The sequence below is a fragment of the Schistocerca serialis genome, chromosome 5 (assembly GCF_023864345.2).
Source record: "Schistocerca serialis cubense isolate TAMUIC-IGC-003099 chromosome 5, iqSchSeri2.2, whole genome shotgun sequence".
Classification (NCBI taxonomy): Eukaryota; Metazoa; Arthropoda; class Insecta; order Orthoptera; family Acrididae; genus Schistocerca; species Schistocerca serialis.
Genome location: NC_064642.1, coordinates 218,695,881 through 218,715,152, shown reverse-complemented (window position 1 = coordinate 218,715,152; position 19,272 = coordinate 218,695,881). Strand labels below are relative to the sequence as shown.

Sequence of the window (19,272 nt, the reverse complement as noted above, 5' to 3'; positions counted from 1 at the left end):
ACTTAGTATCTTTTGTTATAGGGTGAAAGCAGTAATTGTTTCATAACTTAAATTCTATTGTTGATGTATAAACAAATATAAATTCTGCACTAGTTATAAACATTTGGAAGACTAAACACTAGTATTCTTAAAGTATCTATTTGTCTCTAGTTGAAAACATGTTAGCAAAACCAGCCCTTCATTAATTCCAAAGCAATTAACAGTTTTGTCAAAAGTATTGTTTACATAACTATATTTGTGAATTTCATGATTTACACAAATAATTCGGCTTAACCCTTGTAGTAAAAGAAACTGTTAATAAGACGGAATTTTTTGATGTAGTCAGTTAATTTAATGAATTAAGTTTTAATTGTAATTTCTGTAAATTTAAGTTCGATCAATGTGTAGTTTCAGCACCTATTATTGTGATAATATTTAAGGGCCCAGACGAGGAAACTCTGTTGGTTAGATCAATAACAATGCATCCATGAAATAAGTGTTACACAATACGCCATGTGTAAAAACAATGACAGTGACTGTTTCCATACGTACGGTACCTTTCTATTCTTCAATAACTGTGAACTTCGTGGTTATGTTTTTACTGCTCGTAGATGCTCAACAGTTAACTATAGTAGCAGTACTTGGAGGTTCATCTGAAAACTATTATGAGGCTTATTGGAAGTTATAACAATAGTGCACTGGCCAAATAACTGCGTATTATCGGGGAGTTGCGAAAAGTGATAATAATAGACTGTGAAATGCAACTATGCATCTGTCAGCTACATCATTTACAGAATACACAACCCATTTTTCAACCAGTGTAGCAATGCAGTACGTCAATACCGAGGACAACAATCGAAGATATAAAAGAAGGTGGAACCGCTACAACACCTTGTCCTACTCTCAAATGTAACCTCTTAGCCACCATACGAAGACGTATTGTGTCAACCCTTCCTGAATAGATTCATCCGTCATCCTACATGGATCCCACATCACTCACCCACAAGCATTTCTTACAGCCACTAAGAATGTCAAACATAAAACTTTGCCTCACTATTTCTTCTCATATCATATGAAAACAATGAATTTGCGTTTACTGAATCATGTTACATCATGAATTTTCCAGCAAATATGAGTTTTAAAAATCTGATGCTTGACTGCACAAAAACCATGCCGAAGGGCCTCTGAAAACCCACTGACAGAAACAGATAGAAAATATGTAATATGTGTCACATGTTCAAGTTAAATGTCTTAAACAGCAGAAATCTCTATGAAAAATCAAGATATCTGCCTATAAGTCACTTGTACAATGAATTAATATTTTTCATGTGAGTTTTAGAATTTTATAAGAAAGAATGAAGAAACGGTTATATTCTAGAGATAAATAATACTTAATGTGTTTGGGGCAGCGAAGAACTCAATAAGTGGAGAATTGAAAATCCAAGAAATATGAAACTATGTGACAGCTCAAGAACTTGACATTGCGGAAAAACTAGGAGCCAAAAGGAGTAACTGACCTCTCCACATAATGAGATCATAAGTAGACATTCAATTTTTGAAAATTACTTGTTTGTTTTTACAACGTTCTTTCACACTAGTTGGGCAAAATATTGTTCCACTAGCTGCAAAGAGCTTACACAGCTTGCAATTGCTTCATAATAGTAATAAATGTTACTAATAATAAATATTCTTACCTGTGTTTGAGCACTCACAATCTTAACCAAGACCAGCTTGGACTCTGAATCTTGTTGCTTATCAATTTCGCTTACTGCAAAAGCTGCAGCATTCTTGACACTATCATTTATCTCAGCATCTTGGAGACCTCCTGGAGGGACATCAGGTAGTACCTGTAATTTAAGGTTTGTTATGAAAAAGAGTAAAATGTGTGCAGACTGGAAAGAAAATTATCATGACATAATCTATTAAATCGGTAGACAGCTTGCAAAGTAATTAGGAGCAACTAAAACAAAAAGAAATAATTTCAACAGTAAAGAAGAGAGTAATCTTTTATTTATACTAATTAGTACTAACTGCTCGTCTCGTTCTGTCCAACTTGGAAGAGCACTGTATTTCCGTAATCTCACGCTTGTTTAGCCATGGCCTGTCCCATATCTTCACATCACAGACTTGGTTATTCTGAAATGACAAAGAAAACCAATGAAAACTTTCAACAGTCATATTCAACAGAGGGAAAGCCAAGGGTAGTTGTAACACTTGGCACAGGAAAATATTTGTTGGACTGGAAAGCCCCACTTTAGGTGCACTCTTGTTAACTGATTTGATGCTACCTGCTGCAACCTCCTCTTTCGTGCCAACCTCTTTACTTCAGATCAGCACTTACACCCATTGTCCTCAATTATTTGTTGGATATATTCCAATCTCTGTCTTTTGCTCCAGTATTTCCCCTTTATGGCTCCCTCTACTCCAATGGAAAATATTCCTTGATGTCTTGAAACATCCTCTAATCTTCTAGCCAATATGTTCCAGATATTCTATTCCTTATCTATTATTTTATGTAAGTGACTTACCCCTAAATATAACTTCCCATTTAGTTTTATTTGCAGACGATATTTGTACTCACTGAATGTGAAAACCATAGAACAAATCTCTTAAAGAACCAATAATACCCTAAAAAGCTAAGAACACTAATCAAACTAACATAGTCTAAAAATCTAGTCAAAATCAAATCACTTTTAAATTATCTATAAAAACCAAGAATTAAGGGAAACAGATTCAAATAAATTTCAGGAACTATTTCTATAAAAAAATTATTATGTTCTTCACCCACAAATTACTTGGAAAACAAGTGAAATAGTCTTGCATTAACAATGACAATATTGTCCAAGTCATCCAATTATTCATTCTTATATGAAGTGACATTAAAAAAATTTTGAATTTGAGAAAAGCTAGAGTAGACTTGATAAGATAGTAACAGATTTGGCAACATAACTAGCACCACACTATCTGTAGTTTTTCCAACAGCCATTGGAAGGAGCATGCCGAAGGATTAACACAGCAATCAAGTTAGTGTTACAATTTTCATTTTCATTAACCCTTTTTTGACACTGCTTTAAAATTTTGTGAAAAATATTATTTTAGTGGTTTTCTTCCCAGGGAAATTGGAGTTTCTGATTGAAATGAAGTATCTATATAAATTTGTTTTAACAAATATAGGATTTAGCTCATCAGAAACAGAGCCTAAAGCATTACTTTATTTTTATGTAAATCAATATAAATACACCTGTTTACACTTTATAAAATGAACCTACCAAATCTGTTTGAAAATCTTCCCCTTTGGTGTCCTTGCCAAACTGATGTACATCAGATGAGATGTTCAACATCAAAAGTCAGAGTGACCCGTGACTCCACCGTAAGCAGCACATCTATTGCCTAAATTGGGCAGTGCCCCTGGAGACTTAACATTCTTGGTTTGACACCATGGACTCTGAAGCCAGCTGCATGTTAACAACTGCCCGCATTCTTATTTACTTGGCTTATACGTGCTCAGATAAGTTTTGTGAATTCTTTGCATTGTTACACTCATATTGTTCTGTGTTTGGACCTGATAGTGCCTTTGGACACATCTTGCTAGTTAGGTACACACATTATTTTTCTCATGAGCTCCACATGTCATAATACTTCATGCTTGTCTCAAGTGTTTTTTGTGGTTGCAATCATCTCGCTACAGGAGATATAATAGCTGGTGATGAGAACTCGCTCTTGATGTTAGTATTGTATATTGTTGCCATCGCTGACAGCATATTTGGAGTGTGGGAGGCAAGAAATGCAGCTGCAGGAGGAGCAGTTCAAACAACAGCAGCAGAACAGTTGCAACAACAGCATGAGCAAATGCAGGAACCCATCCTTTTGCTGTCCCATAGCCAGCGACACACGTACAGGCGGCACAGCCTGAACCACCATCAATGGCCCCATTTGCTGGTTTTGATGAGATCCCAGAAATGTGGGAAAATTATTTACGCTATAATGCCAGGTAAGGTGAATCACAGCCAGTGGATCAGAGCATTTTGTTGCTGTCAATTAGCAATAGTTTGTAAGAGGTGGTACAGAAATAACAGAGCACTTGCAGACCATGAAAAAACAGGATTTTTAGAGTTGTGTACATTACTAATGCACTACTACAGTCAGCAAATGCATGTATCAGCTGCCCACTTGCAGTTCAATCAACATCGCAAGTGTCCCGCCCAGTTGTATGAGGAGTGGATAGCCAACTTACATAGGGTTAGCATGTAGATGTACACTGGGGTGACGGAAGTCATGGGGTAGCTCCAATACTGTCTCAGGCCTCCTTTTTCCTGGTGTAGAGCAGCAACTCAACATGGCATGGACTCAACAAGTCACTGGAAGTCCATTGCAGAAATACTGAGCCATGCTGCCTCTGTAGCTGTCCATAATTGCTAAGGTGTTGCATATGCAAGATTTTGTGCATGAACTGACCTCTCCATTATGTCCCACAATATTTTGATTGGATTCCTGTTGGGTGATCTGTGTGGACAAACCATTCACTTGAATTGTCCAGAACGTTCTTCAGACTAGTCATGAACAATTGTTGTGAGGAGACATGACATCATTGTTTGGGAACATGAAGTTCGTGAATGGCTGCAAATATCCCCAAGTAGCTGAACATAACCAGTTCCATTCAGTTGGAACAGAGGACCCAGTCCATTCCATGTAAACACAGACCACACCATAATGGAGCCACCACCAGCTTGCACAATGCCTTGTTGACAACTTCTTGGAGTCTGCACCATACTTCAACCCTACCATCAGCTCTTACCAACTGAAACTGACTCCCCTGACCAGGCCATGCTTTTCCAGTTGTCTATGGTCCAACTGATATTGTCACAAGCCCAGGAGAGGTGCTGCAGTTAATGTCGTGCCATTAGCAAAGGCGTTTGCATCAGCTGTCTGCTGCCACAGCCCATTAATGCCAAATTTGGCCACACTGTCCTAACAGATTCATTCGTCATATGTTACACATTGATTTCTCCAGTTATATCGTGCATTGTTCCTTGTCCGTTAGCACTGACAACTCTATGTAAATGCCATGCTCTCAGTCATTAAGTGAAGGTCGTCGGCCATTGCATTGTCCGTAACACCTGAAATTTGGTGTTTTCGGCACACTCTTGACACTAGGGATCACAGAATACTGAATTCCCTAACGAATTCCAAAATGGAATGAACCGTGTGTGTAGCTCCAGCTTGCATTCCATGTTCAAAGTCTGTTAATTCCTGTCGTGTGGACGTGATCATGTTGGAAACCTTTTCACGCAAATCACCTGAGTACAAATGACAGTTCCATCAGTGCACAGCCCTTTTGTACCTTATGTACAAGATACTACTGTTATCTGTACATGGGCATACTGCTATCCCATTACTTTTGACACCTCAGTGTAACTTTGAGTGTAAGCAATGCACCGTGTCCTATGTAGCTCCCTCCTAACTTGCAATGTACTGTTACAGGTGGCGGCAAACAGAGCGTTACAGACTAAAGTGACAACACTTTCAGATCAAACATTAGATGATGTTGCATAAATTGCATAATTGGAGGAGTTAATTTCTGTAGTCAAAATGCATTTCTGGGCAATTTGCAGGTGGCAGGTGACATGTCACTCCAGCAGGATTGGTCCCCATTGGCAACTACTCATATTTTAGCAACCAAGTTGTCGAGTTGGTTGGTCGAGCTTGGTAACAGAATGGGTTCTCTGGTGTCCTGGCACCAGTCTGCTACAGAGGTAGGGGTCACACCAGATTGCAGTCAGTTTCTGCTGCATTCAGTCAATCATGCCGTTCGCACAGAGCTCTGTTGTTCCATGGTGCTGGACTCTCACTCACTAGCACAACAGTCTTGCCCTGATTGCTGGTCACTACATGAGAGGAGGTAATGCCCTTTCTTTGGCCCTTATCAAGCCTGCCGTATTCCACAACATTTAGCAGCTGTTTGTAGTAAATGATAGTGAACAGTGGCACAGGACAACTTTCCCATGTTCACAATCGAGCCCCCATGTATGTCAGTGGGCCCACAGTTGCACTGCATCATGGTAGACTTGATGATAGCTGGGTGTTGTACAAAGTTTGAATAAGGCACAGGGGACTCAGCTATTTTGATCACCTTTCAGTGTTCTCAGTACCACACAGTATTTTACAGTAGGTAGCTGATTCCCTTGTACAGACAGATACCAGTCATGGCCCAGTCGAAATCGTGGAGCACCAGATCATATTTTTGGTTGTAAATTCACTGTTTACAGAAAATATTTTTGGACTTGGTGCTCTGGATTCAAATTGGTAGATGAAGTTAACTTCATTTCTCAGGTTGTACAATTTTTGAACGTCAAGCATTGCTGCAGTCATTTAATCAACTTTTCTGTAAGGATCTGGGTAGAGCTATCAAATCTGAAGCCCAAATAACTCTGAAACCATCAACAGTTCCAAGTTCTGTCTCACCTACCCCATTGAGTTTGCTACGGAAGACGAAGTGAAAGTAGAACTCGAACAATGATTCTTGGGGTGGTGTCACCAGTGTCATCAAGCCAATGGGCTAGCCCCACCCCAGAAACCAAACAGTGATGTTAGACTTTGTGGTGATTTCAAGCACACGGCCAATGCACAAAGTGAAATAGAAGATTATCCCATAATGCATCGCAAGGAATTGCTGGATAAATTGGCTGGCAGTCAGTATATCTCCAAAACTGATCTCAGAGATGCATACTTGCAGCTGCCACTGGATCCCAATTGTTGACAGATATTAATACTGAGTATTCCTCTCTGGATATACCAGTTCAACCATTTGCCATTCTGGGTAACTTAAGCTCCAGAGTTGTGCTGCATCGTCTATTTGAATGACTTCTGGGTTACTGGCTCCATGAGACAATACTATTTACAAAATTTGCAGGTGGTTTTCCAGTGACTGTTAGACGATGTGCTCCATTGCAAGCTTGAGAAGTGTGGTTTTTTTCCTAGAGTACAATACTTGTGGTCCATGTTACGCAAGAGCAGTGTCATACCAATGGCAGACCATATTGCACTCACAGGAAATTTGCCTTTTCATATTAATATTGGGAAGTTACAGTTACTTTTAAGGAAGGTAGATTACTGCACAAAATTCAATCTACAGGTTGCTCACTTTTGTCATTTGTTGAATCAGCTTCAGAAGAAAGAAGGAAGGTTTGTGTGGTTTGAGGTGTGTCAGTCAGCATTCCAGACATTGAAACATCATCTCTGCTTCACTCCGTGTTTGACCACGTTCATCCTCGGTAAGCCTTTGACTCTGGAGAACAACGCATCTCAATACAGCATTGGTGCCATGCTGTCTCTTAGAAATCCAAATGGATTCACATTTGCCTCTAAGACCTTGTAAGCAGCACAGAGCAATTATCGTTAAATTGAGAAGGAGGTACTAACGATTATAAATTGAGTAAAAAAGATCCATGTTTTCTTGTACGGCAATAATCTTGCTTTCATAGTCAATGACAGTTGGAAATATTCTACGCTCTCCTTGGCAAACAACTGTCTCAAGTTAAGCAAATCTTTCTACTCATTCATGTAATAAAGTGAACTAATATTTCATCTGTTGCAGTTAAAAATGAAACTTCTCCCAGAGCACTCAAAGAACCCACAGTAGTGTCTAGACAATGTTATCTTGGCTGGAATTTTGAATTGAATTGAATAGATGCAGTTATCTGTTGTGACACACTGTCTGGAAAACACTGCACAAATATTCAGCTAGACATTAATAAGATTTCACAGTGGTGCAAAAGCTGATAACTTCAGAAATGTAAAACTGTACAATTCACAAAACAAAAAAGATAGTATCCTATGACTTACTACTGTATCAATGACTCCCAACTGGAATCTATAAACTAATGTAAATATCTGGATGTAATACTTTATAGAGCTATGACATGGAACAATCATATAGTCTCAATCATAGCTAAAGCAGGTGGCAAACATTGATGCATTTGCCGAATATTGGAGAAATGCAACCAGTCTACACAGGAGATTACTTCCAAATCACTCATGCGACCCATCCTAGAATATTGCTCAAGAGTTTGGGAGCCGTACCGAACAAGACTATCAGGAAATATTGAATGTATACAGGAAGGGCAGTGTAAATGGTCACATGTTTGTTTGACCCATGTGAGAGTGTTGCAGAGATACTGAAAAACCTGACCCTGCAGACACTTTAAGATAGACACAAACTGTTCTGAGAAAGGTTGTTGTTGTTGTGGTCTTCAGTCCTGAGACTGGTTTGATGCAGCTCTCCATGCTACTCTATCCTGTGCAAGCTTTTTCATCTCCCAGTACCTACTGCAACCTACATCCTTCTGAATCTGCTTAGTGTATTCATCTCTTGGTCTCCCTCTACGATTTTTACCCTCCACGCTGCCCTCCAATACTAAATTGGTGATCCCTTGATGCCTCAGAACATGTCCTACCAACCGATCCCTTCTTCTGGTCAAGTTGTGCCACAAACTTCTCTTCTCCCCAATCCTATTCAATACTTCCTCATTAGTTATGTGATCTACCCATCTAATCTTCAGCATTCTTCTGTAGCACAACATTTCGAAAGCTTCTATTCTCTTTTTGTCCAAACTATTTATCGTCCATGTTTCACTTCCATACATACATAGCTACACTCCATACAAATACTTTCAGAAATGACTTCCTGACACTTAAATCAATACTGGATGTTAACAAATTTCTCTTCTTCAGAAATGCTTTCCTTGCCATTGCCAGTCTACATTTTATATCCTTCTACTTCGACCATCATCAGTTATTTTGCTCCCCAAATAGCAAAACTCCTTTACTACTTTAAGTGCCTCATTTCCTAATCTAATTCCCTCAGCATCACCCGACTTAATTAGACTACATTCCATTATCCTTGTTTTGCTTTTGTTGATGTTCATTTTATATCCTCCTTTCAAGACACTGTCCATTCCATTCAACTGCTCTTCCAAGTCCTTTGCTGTCTCTGTCAGAATTACAATGTCATCGGCGAACCTCAAAGTTTTTATTTCTTCTCCATGAATTTTAATACCTACTCCGAATTTTTCTTTTGTTTCCTTTACTGCTTGCTCAATATACAGATTAAACAACATCGGGGAGAGGCTACAACCCTGTCTTACTCCCTTCCCAACCACTGCTTCCCTTTCATGTCCCTCGACTCTTATAACTGCCATCTGGTTTCTGTACAAATTGTAAATAGCCTTTCGCTCCCTGTATTTTACCCCTGCCACCTTTAGAATTTGAAAGAGAGTATCCCAGTCAACATTGTCAAAAGCTTTCTCTAAGTCTACAAATGCTAGAAACGTAGGTTTGCCTTTCCTTAATCTTTCTTCTAAGATAAGTCGTAAGGTCAGTATTGCCTCACGTGTTCCAGTGTTTCTACGGAATCCAAACTGATCTTCCCCGAGGTTGGCTTCTACTAGATACTAACAAAAATTCAAAAAACAGCTTACAATTATGAATCTAGGAATATACTATAATCCCCTATGTATCACTCACATTGCGATCATAAGGACAAGATTAAATTAATTACAGCAGGCACAGATGCAATTACAGAATCTTTCTTCCTGCGCTCTGTACTTAAATGGAATGGTAAGAAGCATTAACAACTGGTTCAATGGAAGTACCCTCTGCTATGCCCTTCACAGTGGTTGCAGAGTTTGAATGTAGATGTACATAGTCAATGGATAAGTGTAAATGGATTAGGGGTCTTAGCTCTTATACAATGGCTAAGAAAACGAAATTTGATTGAGAGCAATTTGGGGCATTTGTGACCATGGAAGTTATTTGAAACATTTACTGTATTAGACCAACAACTTGTAGACACTTTTAGCCAGTTATGTCAATCATCACAGTTGCTGTTTTAATCCTGTACCTTATACCAAGCATTCATGTAACTTAAAAAGAAGACTGTCTGGTATGAAGTGTTGTATTAACTGGTTTTCGACACATTATATAAGGAGTGGCTAGTAACATACTCTTTTTAATTTGTTTTTTTAATATATTGGTTTCTCACTTTCCTGCCCAATGTCTGTCTTCAACCTGTTACAGACATTTGCACCAGAATACAAAACTTCATTCTAAGCCCTAGAAAGGGCCTTATAGTCTGTAAGTAAACAGCATGAAATGGACAGGAAAGGAAACTATTCCCTAAGTGAAGTTAAGTATGATGTGCTAACATATATGCAAAAAAGTAACCAGTACTTTGTAGAGTCAATTGTTTTGATACAGTAGCCAATACTATGTTTACAGAGAGCCCTAATATATGAATCATGAAACAGCTCATCAAATTGTTATAATGTAATTGGATTGATAAAAAATCTACTCACAAAGTGGTGGCAGAACACACACATAAAAGAAGATTATAATTAGGCAAGCTTTCGGAGCCAGTGGCTCCTTCTTCAGGCAAAAGGATTGAAGGGGAAGGAAGAGGGGTGAAGGAAAAGGACTGGAGAGGTCTAGGGAAACGGGTAGATTTCAGAAAAAACAACCACAACTGCAGGTCAGGGGAGACCTACCAGTTGGGATGAGATGGAAAGACTGGTTGCTGGGGGTTGCATCGAATGAGATTTGAAATCCCGAGAGGTTAAAGGTGGAAGACAGGGTAAGACAGAGATTACTGCTAAAACATCGTGTACAAGTTAATAAGAGTGAAAAGCTAAGTGCACTGCATGTAACAGAGATGGGAAGAGGATGGCAGAAATAGACAGGTAAGAAAATGAAAGACATAGAAAACTAAAACAGAGTGAAGAAAGGAGTAGTTACTGTGAAGAAATGCTGAGATGGAAGAAATTAACATAAATTAAGGCCAGGTGGGTGGCAAACACCAAGGATATGTTGTAGTGCTACTTCCCGCCTGTGGAGTTTTGAGAAACTCTTGTCTAGGGGAAGAATCCAGATTCCGTGTGTGGTGAAACAGGCACTGAGGTCACAATTGTCATGTTTTACAGCATGCTCTGCAGCAGGATATTGTGTGTTGCCAAGCTGGTATATGACATGTCATTTCAAAGCTGGCTCTCCCCTTGATAGTATATGTTTTGCCAGTTACAGGACTGGAATTGGTGATGGATGGAGCGTGCATAGGGCAAATCTTGCAGTGGGGATGGTCACAGGGGTAGGGGCCATAGGGCAGGGAGATGGGTGCAGAAGGAGCATAGCGTCTGACAGGAATATTGTGGAGATTGGGAGAGTGACAAAAAGCTATTCTAGGTGTGCTGGGCAAAATGATCACATTTCAAAAAATGATTTTAGGAAGTAATGGCCTTGTCTAAGTAGCTGATTAAGGAATTCCAGGCCAGGATAATACTGAGTGACCAGTAATGTCCTCTGAAGTTGTTTTTTGGAGGGATCAGCAATGCCAGGACTGGATGTGATGGCCCAGGAAATGTGCTTATGAACTAGGCTGGTGGGGTAATTACACCGAGTGAAGGCTGAGGTGAGAATAGTGGTGTATTGATGTAAAGAGTCTGCATCTGAACAAATACATTTGCCTCAAATGCCAAGGCTGTGTGGGAGGGAACATTTGACATGGAAAGGATGGCAACTCTCAAAATTTCAGTATCATTCTTTGTTAGTCAGTTGTATGTGGACAGAAGTGTGATTGACTTTTACTGCTGTATCCTACATTACTTTAATTGCCAAGCTAAGTAGCTTACATTTTATCACATGACTTTTTTTCTGTTCACACAGTTTTTAAAATTTTGTCTTTTTTCACAGCTTTCCCAACCAATTTAATTCCAATTTTTTTTGTATGATATACATCATTTTTATGGTGAGCAATTCTCACCCACTCATTACCTCTTGTTAACCGTTGTCAGTTGTCATCATTTTTGCATGAATTTGTCTGATTTTTTTCAGAATGTTTTCCTTGTTTTTCTTCTGTTTTACTATCATTTATCTGCCTTCTGCTTATCTTTTTTGCCACTCCCATGATTTTTGACGCCCTTACTGTCCTGTTTTGCCTTGATGAATCCCATCACATATTACATCCGTTCTCTTTGGAAACATGCTGAGGTCCCCCATTCTGTTTCTTGAAATCTGCTTTGTTCCTTGGAGTTACTCCAAAAGGCCTAACATTGAAAGTTCCTGTTTCTGGATGTAATCCTATTCTACTCCAGGCTCTTTTACAGTTTCAAATACAGCAATATCTTGTTCCTACCCAGCTAATCTGTGACCTATGTGCCTCATCAGCCAATTTCCACTCCACCACACTTCTCTCCTTCTACAAAATCCTGCAGTTATCTGCCCCTCATGTTTCCTTGGATGGTATCAGCCACCAAGCCAACTTCAAACTGCAACACCACCAACACAAGACTTCACCTCAAAAAGCTATCCCACCTTCTCTGAAACTACTTGAACAGTGGCTTTCCCTTCCTGTCCCTCTACAGTTCCCTAAACAGTGACACCATCAATCACCACTCATCTCCTACAAACTAAGCTTGGCCAATCTCCTTACCATCCCAAAACCTTCACCACTGCCTCCCAGACCAATAATAACTCACACTTACAAGAACCAGTCACAACAGTACAGTGTCCTCGACCTCTCATCTAAAGCACTCTCCCCTTCTGAATTATCTGTATTATCCGCGGGTCTCACTTTCAGCGCTAAACCTACATTTGATCATGCTGCATTGGTGAAGGACCTGCTTTCCTTCACATGTAATGTCACCTGGAAATATTACTTTGCAACCCTATCCCGAAACCTTTCCAACACAGGGTGTATACGCGAACAAGGAAAAAAAATTCCCGGATTTCTCCCGAATTTCCCAGTTAAAAATACACTATCTCCCGGGTGGAAATATAGCTTTTCCCTGTTAATTGACAGTATATTTTCTCTCGGAACTGTATAACTTATCAATCCTTTGAATGGTTATGGTTTTATACATGGGCGTAGAATTCTCCGGCGCTTTAGAAAACAAAACTCGGGGCAGAAAACACCTTTTGGAAAGATGTTTGATGTGCAGTAACATATACACTGCATATTTTCGTATTATGAAAGTATAAATTCGAATTCCACCAAACACCGTATGTTACTTTCCGAAGCATTGAAATCAAGATTTCGATGCGTATTTGTAAGCAAGTCATAGCTCATCTCACATGATCTCACCAGCCGATGACAGCGGATATTCAAAGCTTCAGACACGTGGTGTAGTCAGCCAATAGCAACATCACTGTTAAGTAGTGCAAACACACGAACAGGAAAAGTTAATGGTTTAAATTAATATATATAATGTTGCTACAAGAAAAACATAGCTTTCACATATAATATTGGTCTCTTAAGGCCAATACGCTGAAAGAGAAGCTAAGCTTCCACATATAATTTTGGTCTTTTATTCACGTATTACATTTTAAGATATATCACACAAATGTGCAAGTATATTTTTTAATAACGACACAAAAGTGTGATCTTCAGAGATATAAATTCTTCTACATGGCTCGTCATCAAAGAGCTGATTTTTAAATGAGTCCCAGATTCCCAGTGAAGTAGGCATCGACCTGATATTAAGCTTTTCAGTGTGGTTTCGGGATGTAAATTTTCTTGGGTACCACTACTTTGTTATCTCATGTCTGGTTCTTTGTTATGGCATAATGCCATACGTGCTAGAAGATGAAAACGTACACTTGAAATGTACCGAACAGTTGAAACTAGCCAATAGTTTGAAATTAAACCCTTTGTTTCAAATATGTTGACTGCCTCAGCGGGAAAGATTAATAAAAGAAAATTTCTTCAGCAAACTGATAAAAATAACTTCATTGTTCAGCATGGCAATTAATGCTTGACTATCGGAAAGGTGGAAATAAAATAAAATCTTAAACTAATAAAGCATTTTAGCCTTCCGTGAATATGTGAATGTATTTTAATTCACATGATAGCTCCCGACCAAAGAAATCAATTTTGTTTTCATTTGACGTGAGCGCAGTAGACAAAGAGGAAACAGCAAAATCACTAAATGTAAACACAGGTCACGTTGAGACTACCCGCTTCCCTATTATAACTCAGACTGCTCTGCGCATCACACCCGTATCTACGATATTTCCGAACCGGGACGATAGTAGATAGTGGCGTCCCTCAAGCGTTTGAGATAGGACGTCAAAAAAAGAAAATCAAATTTTCAAAAATATGTTCATTTTGTAGCGCATATCTTTCTGAAGAGTCTGATATATAAAACATACGTATCCGAGGAATTGTAAGACATGTTATCTGATTTTAAGTGTGCCAAAGTGCAGCGCCACACCTCTTCACACAGCGTTCTTCTATCGCACGTCACTGTATTTCGGTCTGTGGAATTGAAACGTGTGTATTTTGTACTGGACGCCATCAAACTATATTCAGGACAGTGGAAATTAAAATGTCTTATGGTGCCTCTCCTGCTTCCAGTTGGCCGGTCTGACATCCTGCCCCTCTTTTTTTTAAAAAAAAAAAAAGTCAGAAAATTTGCAAACTCTATTCCCTATTAGCTAACAACTTGCTGCTTTGTGTGACGTAAAATTAAGTATAGGATACATAAAACCAGTAAAGACAAGATACAAGCAAGACAGTACACATTTCTTCAATCCTTAGCACCTAGAATTTTTTTCTCTCTAATCTTGCTACAGCTTTACATGGCATGCTTTCCTTTCTGCAAAAGGATCTGTTACCTCATCAAAGTTCGTCAAACGTTTTGCTACATGAAAAATCGAAATGCCACTGTCTAATACTGAAAAAGCTGTAATTACAAATAGACACAAGACTGGTGCGCGGTTTCTCGATCTGATTACCTATATTTTGTCACTGTCTGTGAGATAAAACAAAATAGGCCTTTATAATAGCGCAGCAATTGTAACACAAGCCAAATAAACGAGACTGTTTTGGCAGAAATGGTCATTTTTATAACACGGCAGAATATAATTCACCAAGTACCAATATCAAATGCCTATTAGGCCTACTACAAGCAAAAAGCTTTACGTTAGGAAATAGTTTTACACTTCATTCATATGCTCCAGTTTCTCAAGCACGAGATCGAAAAGCAGTAGTGCGAAATTTTTTTATAAATTTGGACTCGTCATATTCTTGCATAATTTAAGTGATGTCACTATTTCTTATCCTTCCTCGTTCTAACAAACAATGTTGTCAACACTAATTCTGTATCATTTCCTGCTGGTGTCAAAGCTTATTTGCCGGTTAACTTGACTGACTCTGCCAGAATCACCAGTTTAGTTATCCCGTGATTATTCTCAGGTTAGGTGTTATTATGTGTTCGTACAATGTGTTTTCCGCGCTACTTCCAGAATAAACCTTAAAGCGGCTGCTAGCCGGAGACCAAACAACTGGCCCTTGCTAGTATATCAATCTGACCAAAAGTTTTCTGTCAAAATTTCATTTTCTTGGGCACACCGGGAAGGTAATACGTAATCTTTCTTACCTGTTATTCCTGTTAGTCATTTATTCGCACTCTGGTAGTCTGAATCTATGGACTTCGCTGGTAATCATCATTCGTAAACCCAATCAACCACATAATCAGACAGTGGTTCAGTGGTTGGCTTTCTTTCTTTCGGCTGTACTCCGCTTAGCTCGTGTAGCCCCTTCTGTCTGCAGGAAAGTTTATTTCTAGATGTGACGAGGATTCCACTGACAGAGACATCACGTTCACTATGCATGCATTCAGAAATCAACTTATGATTGATTCAGAAATCAACCTAGAATGTGTTCAACAATGTTCAAAGTAATACGAATAATTGATAGACCAACGTGCGTTGGATGCTAGGCACTTTGTGAAACAAGGCTTTTTCCTCAAGAACATGAACCATTGATGCCATCTCTTCCTTTACCAACATCCCCCATGTACCTGGTCTGTGTGCTGCTGAACATTTCCCCAGCTAGCACCCAACCAATTCCAAATCTTAATCAACTTTATACTTATCAACAACTACTTCACCTTTGGGGGGCAGACACACAAACAGATCAGGGGTATGGCCACTGGAACTGGGAAGGCTACTTCCTATGCCAACCTTTTCATGGGTCACTTCGAGAGGGCTTTCCTGGGATCCAAAAAAGTCTTCAGTCCCTCGTTTGGTTTAGAAACATTGATGACATCTTTACCATATAGACTCATGGTGAGGCTGACCTGTTAAAATTCGTGGAATCACTGAATACCTTCTCTGAATGAAATTTCACATGGTCCTATTCCGAATCCCGTGCGACTTTCCTTGATGTTGATGTTGATCTCGCCCTCACCAAAGGCCAGTTACAACTTCTGTCCACACTAAACCTGCTAACAAATAACGGTATTTACACTTAGACAGTTGTCATCCTCCCCATGTCAAATGTTCCCTCCCATACAGCCCTGGTGTTTGAAGCAAACATATTTGTTCAGATGCAGACTCTTGAATAGCAGTACACCACCATTCTCACCTCAACCTTAGCTGGATGTAATTACCCCACCAGCCTAGTTCATAAGTAGATTTCCCGGAGCATCACATCCAGCCCTGGTACTGTTGATCCCTCCGAAAACAACTTCGGAGCACACCACTGGTCACTCAGTATTATCCTGGTCAGGAATGTATCAATTAGCTACTTCAACAAGGCCATGACTTCCTAAAATCATGCCCTTAATGCGATCATTCTGTCTGAGATTTTTCCCACTACACCTAGAATAGCTTTTTGTTGCCCTCCCAATCTCTGCAATATCCTTGTCACAATTGTAACCTCTGTGCCCGTTTCGTCACATGTGCCATCTGAATTCTTACCCCCATGCACCAGTTTCTCAAAACTCCGCAGGTGGGAACTAGCACTACAACATATCCTTGGTTCTTGCCACCACCTGGCCTTAATTTATGTTAATTTCTTCTGTCTCAGCATTTCTTCATAGTAACTACTCCTTTCTTCACTCTGTTTTAGTTTTCTATGTCTTTCATTTTTTTACCTGTCTATTTCTTGCCATCCCCCTCCCACCTCTGTTACGTGCAATGCTCTTACCTTTCACTGTTATTAACTTGTACACGATGTTTCAGCAGTAATCTCTGTCTTACCCTGTCTTCCACCTTTGACCTCTCAGGATTTCAAATCTCATCCAGTGCAGTCCCCAACAACCAGTCTTTCCTTCTCATCCCATTTGGTAAGTCTCCCCTGGCCCGCAGTTGTGGTTGAATTTTCTGAAATCTACCCCTTTCCCTAGACCTCCCCAGTCCTTTTCCTTCACCCCTCTTCCTTCTCCTTTCAACCCTTGTGCCTGAAGATGGAGCTACAGGCTCTGAAAGCTTGGATAATTATAACCTCCTTTTGTGTGTGTGTGTGTGTGTGTGTGTGTGTGTGTGTGTGTGTGTGCGTGTGTGTTCTGCCACCGCTTGGGAAGTGGTTTTTTTTATCTATCCAATGACATTATATTGTCTAAAAATGATTGTTTTCTTTGCTATATATTAGCTCATCACGCTATTAGTTAGGTGCGCATATGTACTACTGTTTAAAACACAAGTTGTAGTTTAACATAGTTAGCAGAAGCCTCAAAATGTTCCTGATCGACCTATATCAAATTTTTACACGATGCTCCAATATACATTCGGACAGACAAAGGCCATATATTCCTTACATACATAATATATCAGTATGTATATGTAATATATTAAAGGAAATCATTGTTACAAAAAATCTCAAAAATTTCTTGACCAGTTTACATCACATTTTCACACAATGCTCTAAAAAACATTCACACAGAGACAAGCTATATATTTCTTGAAATATATAAAACAAATAAATATATATTTCTATCTAAACTTACTGCATAAAGTCATCATTGATTAATGTTGTAATCAAAAATCACCCGAAAGTTGGTTCAAATGGCTCTGAGCACTATGGGACTTAACATCTTAGGTCATCAGTCCCCTAGAACTTAGAACTACTTAAACCTAACTAACCTAAGGACATCACACAACACCCAGCCATCACGAGGCAGAGAAAATCCCTGACCCCGCCGGGAATCGAACCCGGGAACCCGGGCGTGGGAAGCGAGAACGCTACCGCACGACCACGAGATGCGGGCTCACCCAAAAGTACTTGGCCGGTTTTCTCAAGTGTACATACATGTAAAAAAAGTTTTGCGTCACCTCAGTTCCAGGAGTTCCAGAAACTGTACAGGAAATTGGAATAGAGATCAACATAAACATCATTTACACCCTTTTTATTGCTCATGTTATACCATCATACAGTGAGACCTTCAGAACATGGTGGTCCAGATTGCTGTACACACCGATATCTCTAATACCCAGTAGCATGTCTTCTTGCACTGATTCACGCCTGTATTTGTTGTGGCATACTATCCACAAATCCATCAAGGCACTGTTGGTCCAGATTGTCCCACTCTTCAATGAAAATTCTGCGTAGATACCTCAGAGTGGTTGGTGGGTCATGTCGTCCATAAAAAGCCCTTTTCAGTCTACCCCAGGCATGTTCAATACGGTTCATGTCCGGAGAACATGATGGCCACTCTAGTCGAGAGCTGTCGTTATCCTGAAGGAAGTCATTCACAAGATGTGCATGACGGGGGTGCAAATTGTCATCCATGAAGACGAATGCCTCGCCAATATGCTGTCAATATGGTTGCACTATTCGTCAGAGGATGGCATTCACGTATCGTACAGCGGTTATGGCGCCTTCCGCGACCACCAGCAGTGGATGTTGGCCCAACATAATGCCACCCCAAAACAGCAAGGAACCTCCACCTTGCTGCACTCACTGGACAGTGTGTCTAAGGTGTTCAGCCTGACCAAGTTGCCTGCAAAGCACATCTCCTACGATTGTCTGGTTGAAGGCAAATACAACACTCATCGGTGAGGAGAACATGATGTCAATCCTGAGCGATCCATTTGGCATGTTGTTGGGCCCATCTGTACCACGCTCCATGATGTCATGGTTGCAAAGATGGACCTCGCCATGGATTTCGGGGGTGAAGTTGCGCATCATACAGCCTATTGCACACAGTTTGAGTCATAACACAATGTCCTGTGGCTGCATGAAAAGCATTATTCAACATTGTAGCATTGCTGTCAGGGTTCCTCCGAGCCGCAGTCCATATGTAGCAGTATCCATTGCAGTAGTAGCCCTCAGGCGGCCTGAGCAAGGCATGTCATCAGCAGTTCCTGTCTCTCTATCTCCTCCATGTCCAAACGACATCACTTTGATTCACTCCGAGACGCCTGGACACTTCCCTTGTTGAGAGCCCTTCCTGGCACATAGTAACAATGTGCATGCGATCGAACTGCGATACTGACCGTCTAGGCATGGTTGAACTACAGACA

At 39.9% G+C, this 19,272-nt stretch overlaps 1 protein-coding gene across 1 annotated transcript in view; it reads right to left on the bottom strand.

The window, feature by feature from the left end:
• Positions 1 to 19,272, bottom strand: part of LOC126481664 (uncharacterized) — a 190,132-nt gene that overhangs the window by 37,828 nt on the left and 133,032 nt on the right. Inside the window, exons 13-14 of the mRNA XM_050105592.1 lie at positions 2,011 to 2,115; positions 1,674 to 1,826 (exon numbers count right to left, since the gene is read on the bottom strand). Of these exons, the coding sequence (XP_049961549.1) occupies positions 1,674 to 1,826; positions 2,011 to 2,115 (258 nt within the window). The remainder of the gene's footprint in view (positions 1 to 1,673; positions 1,827 to 2,010; positions 2,116 to 19,272) is intronic.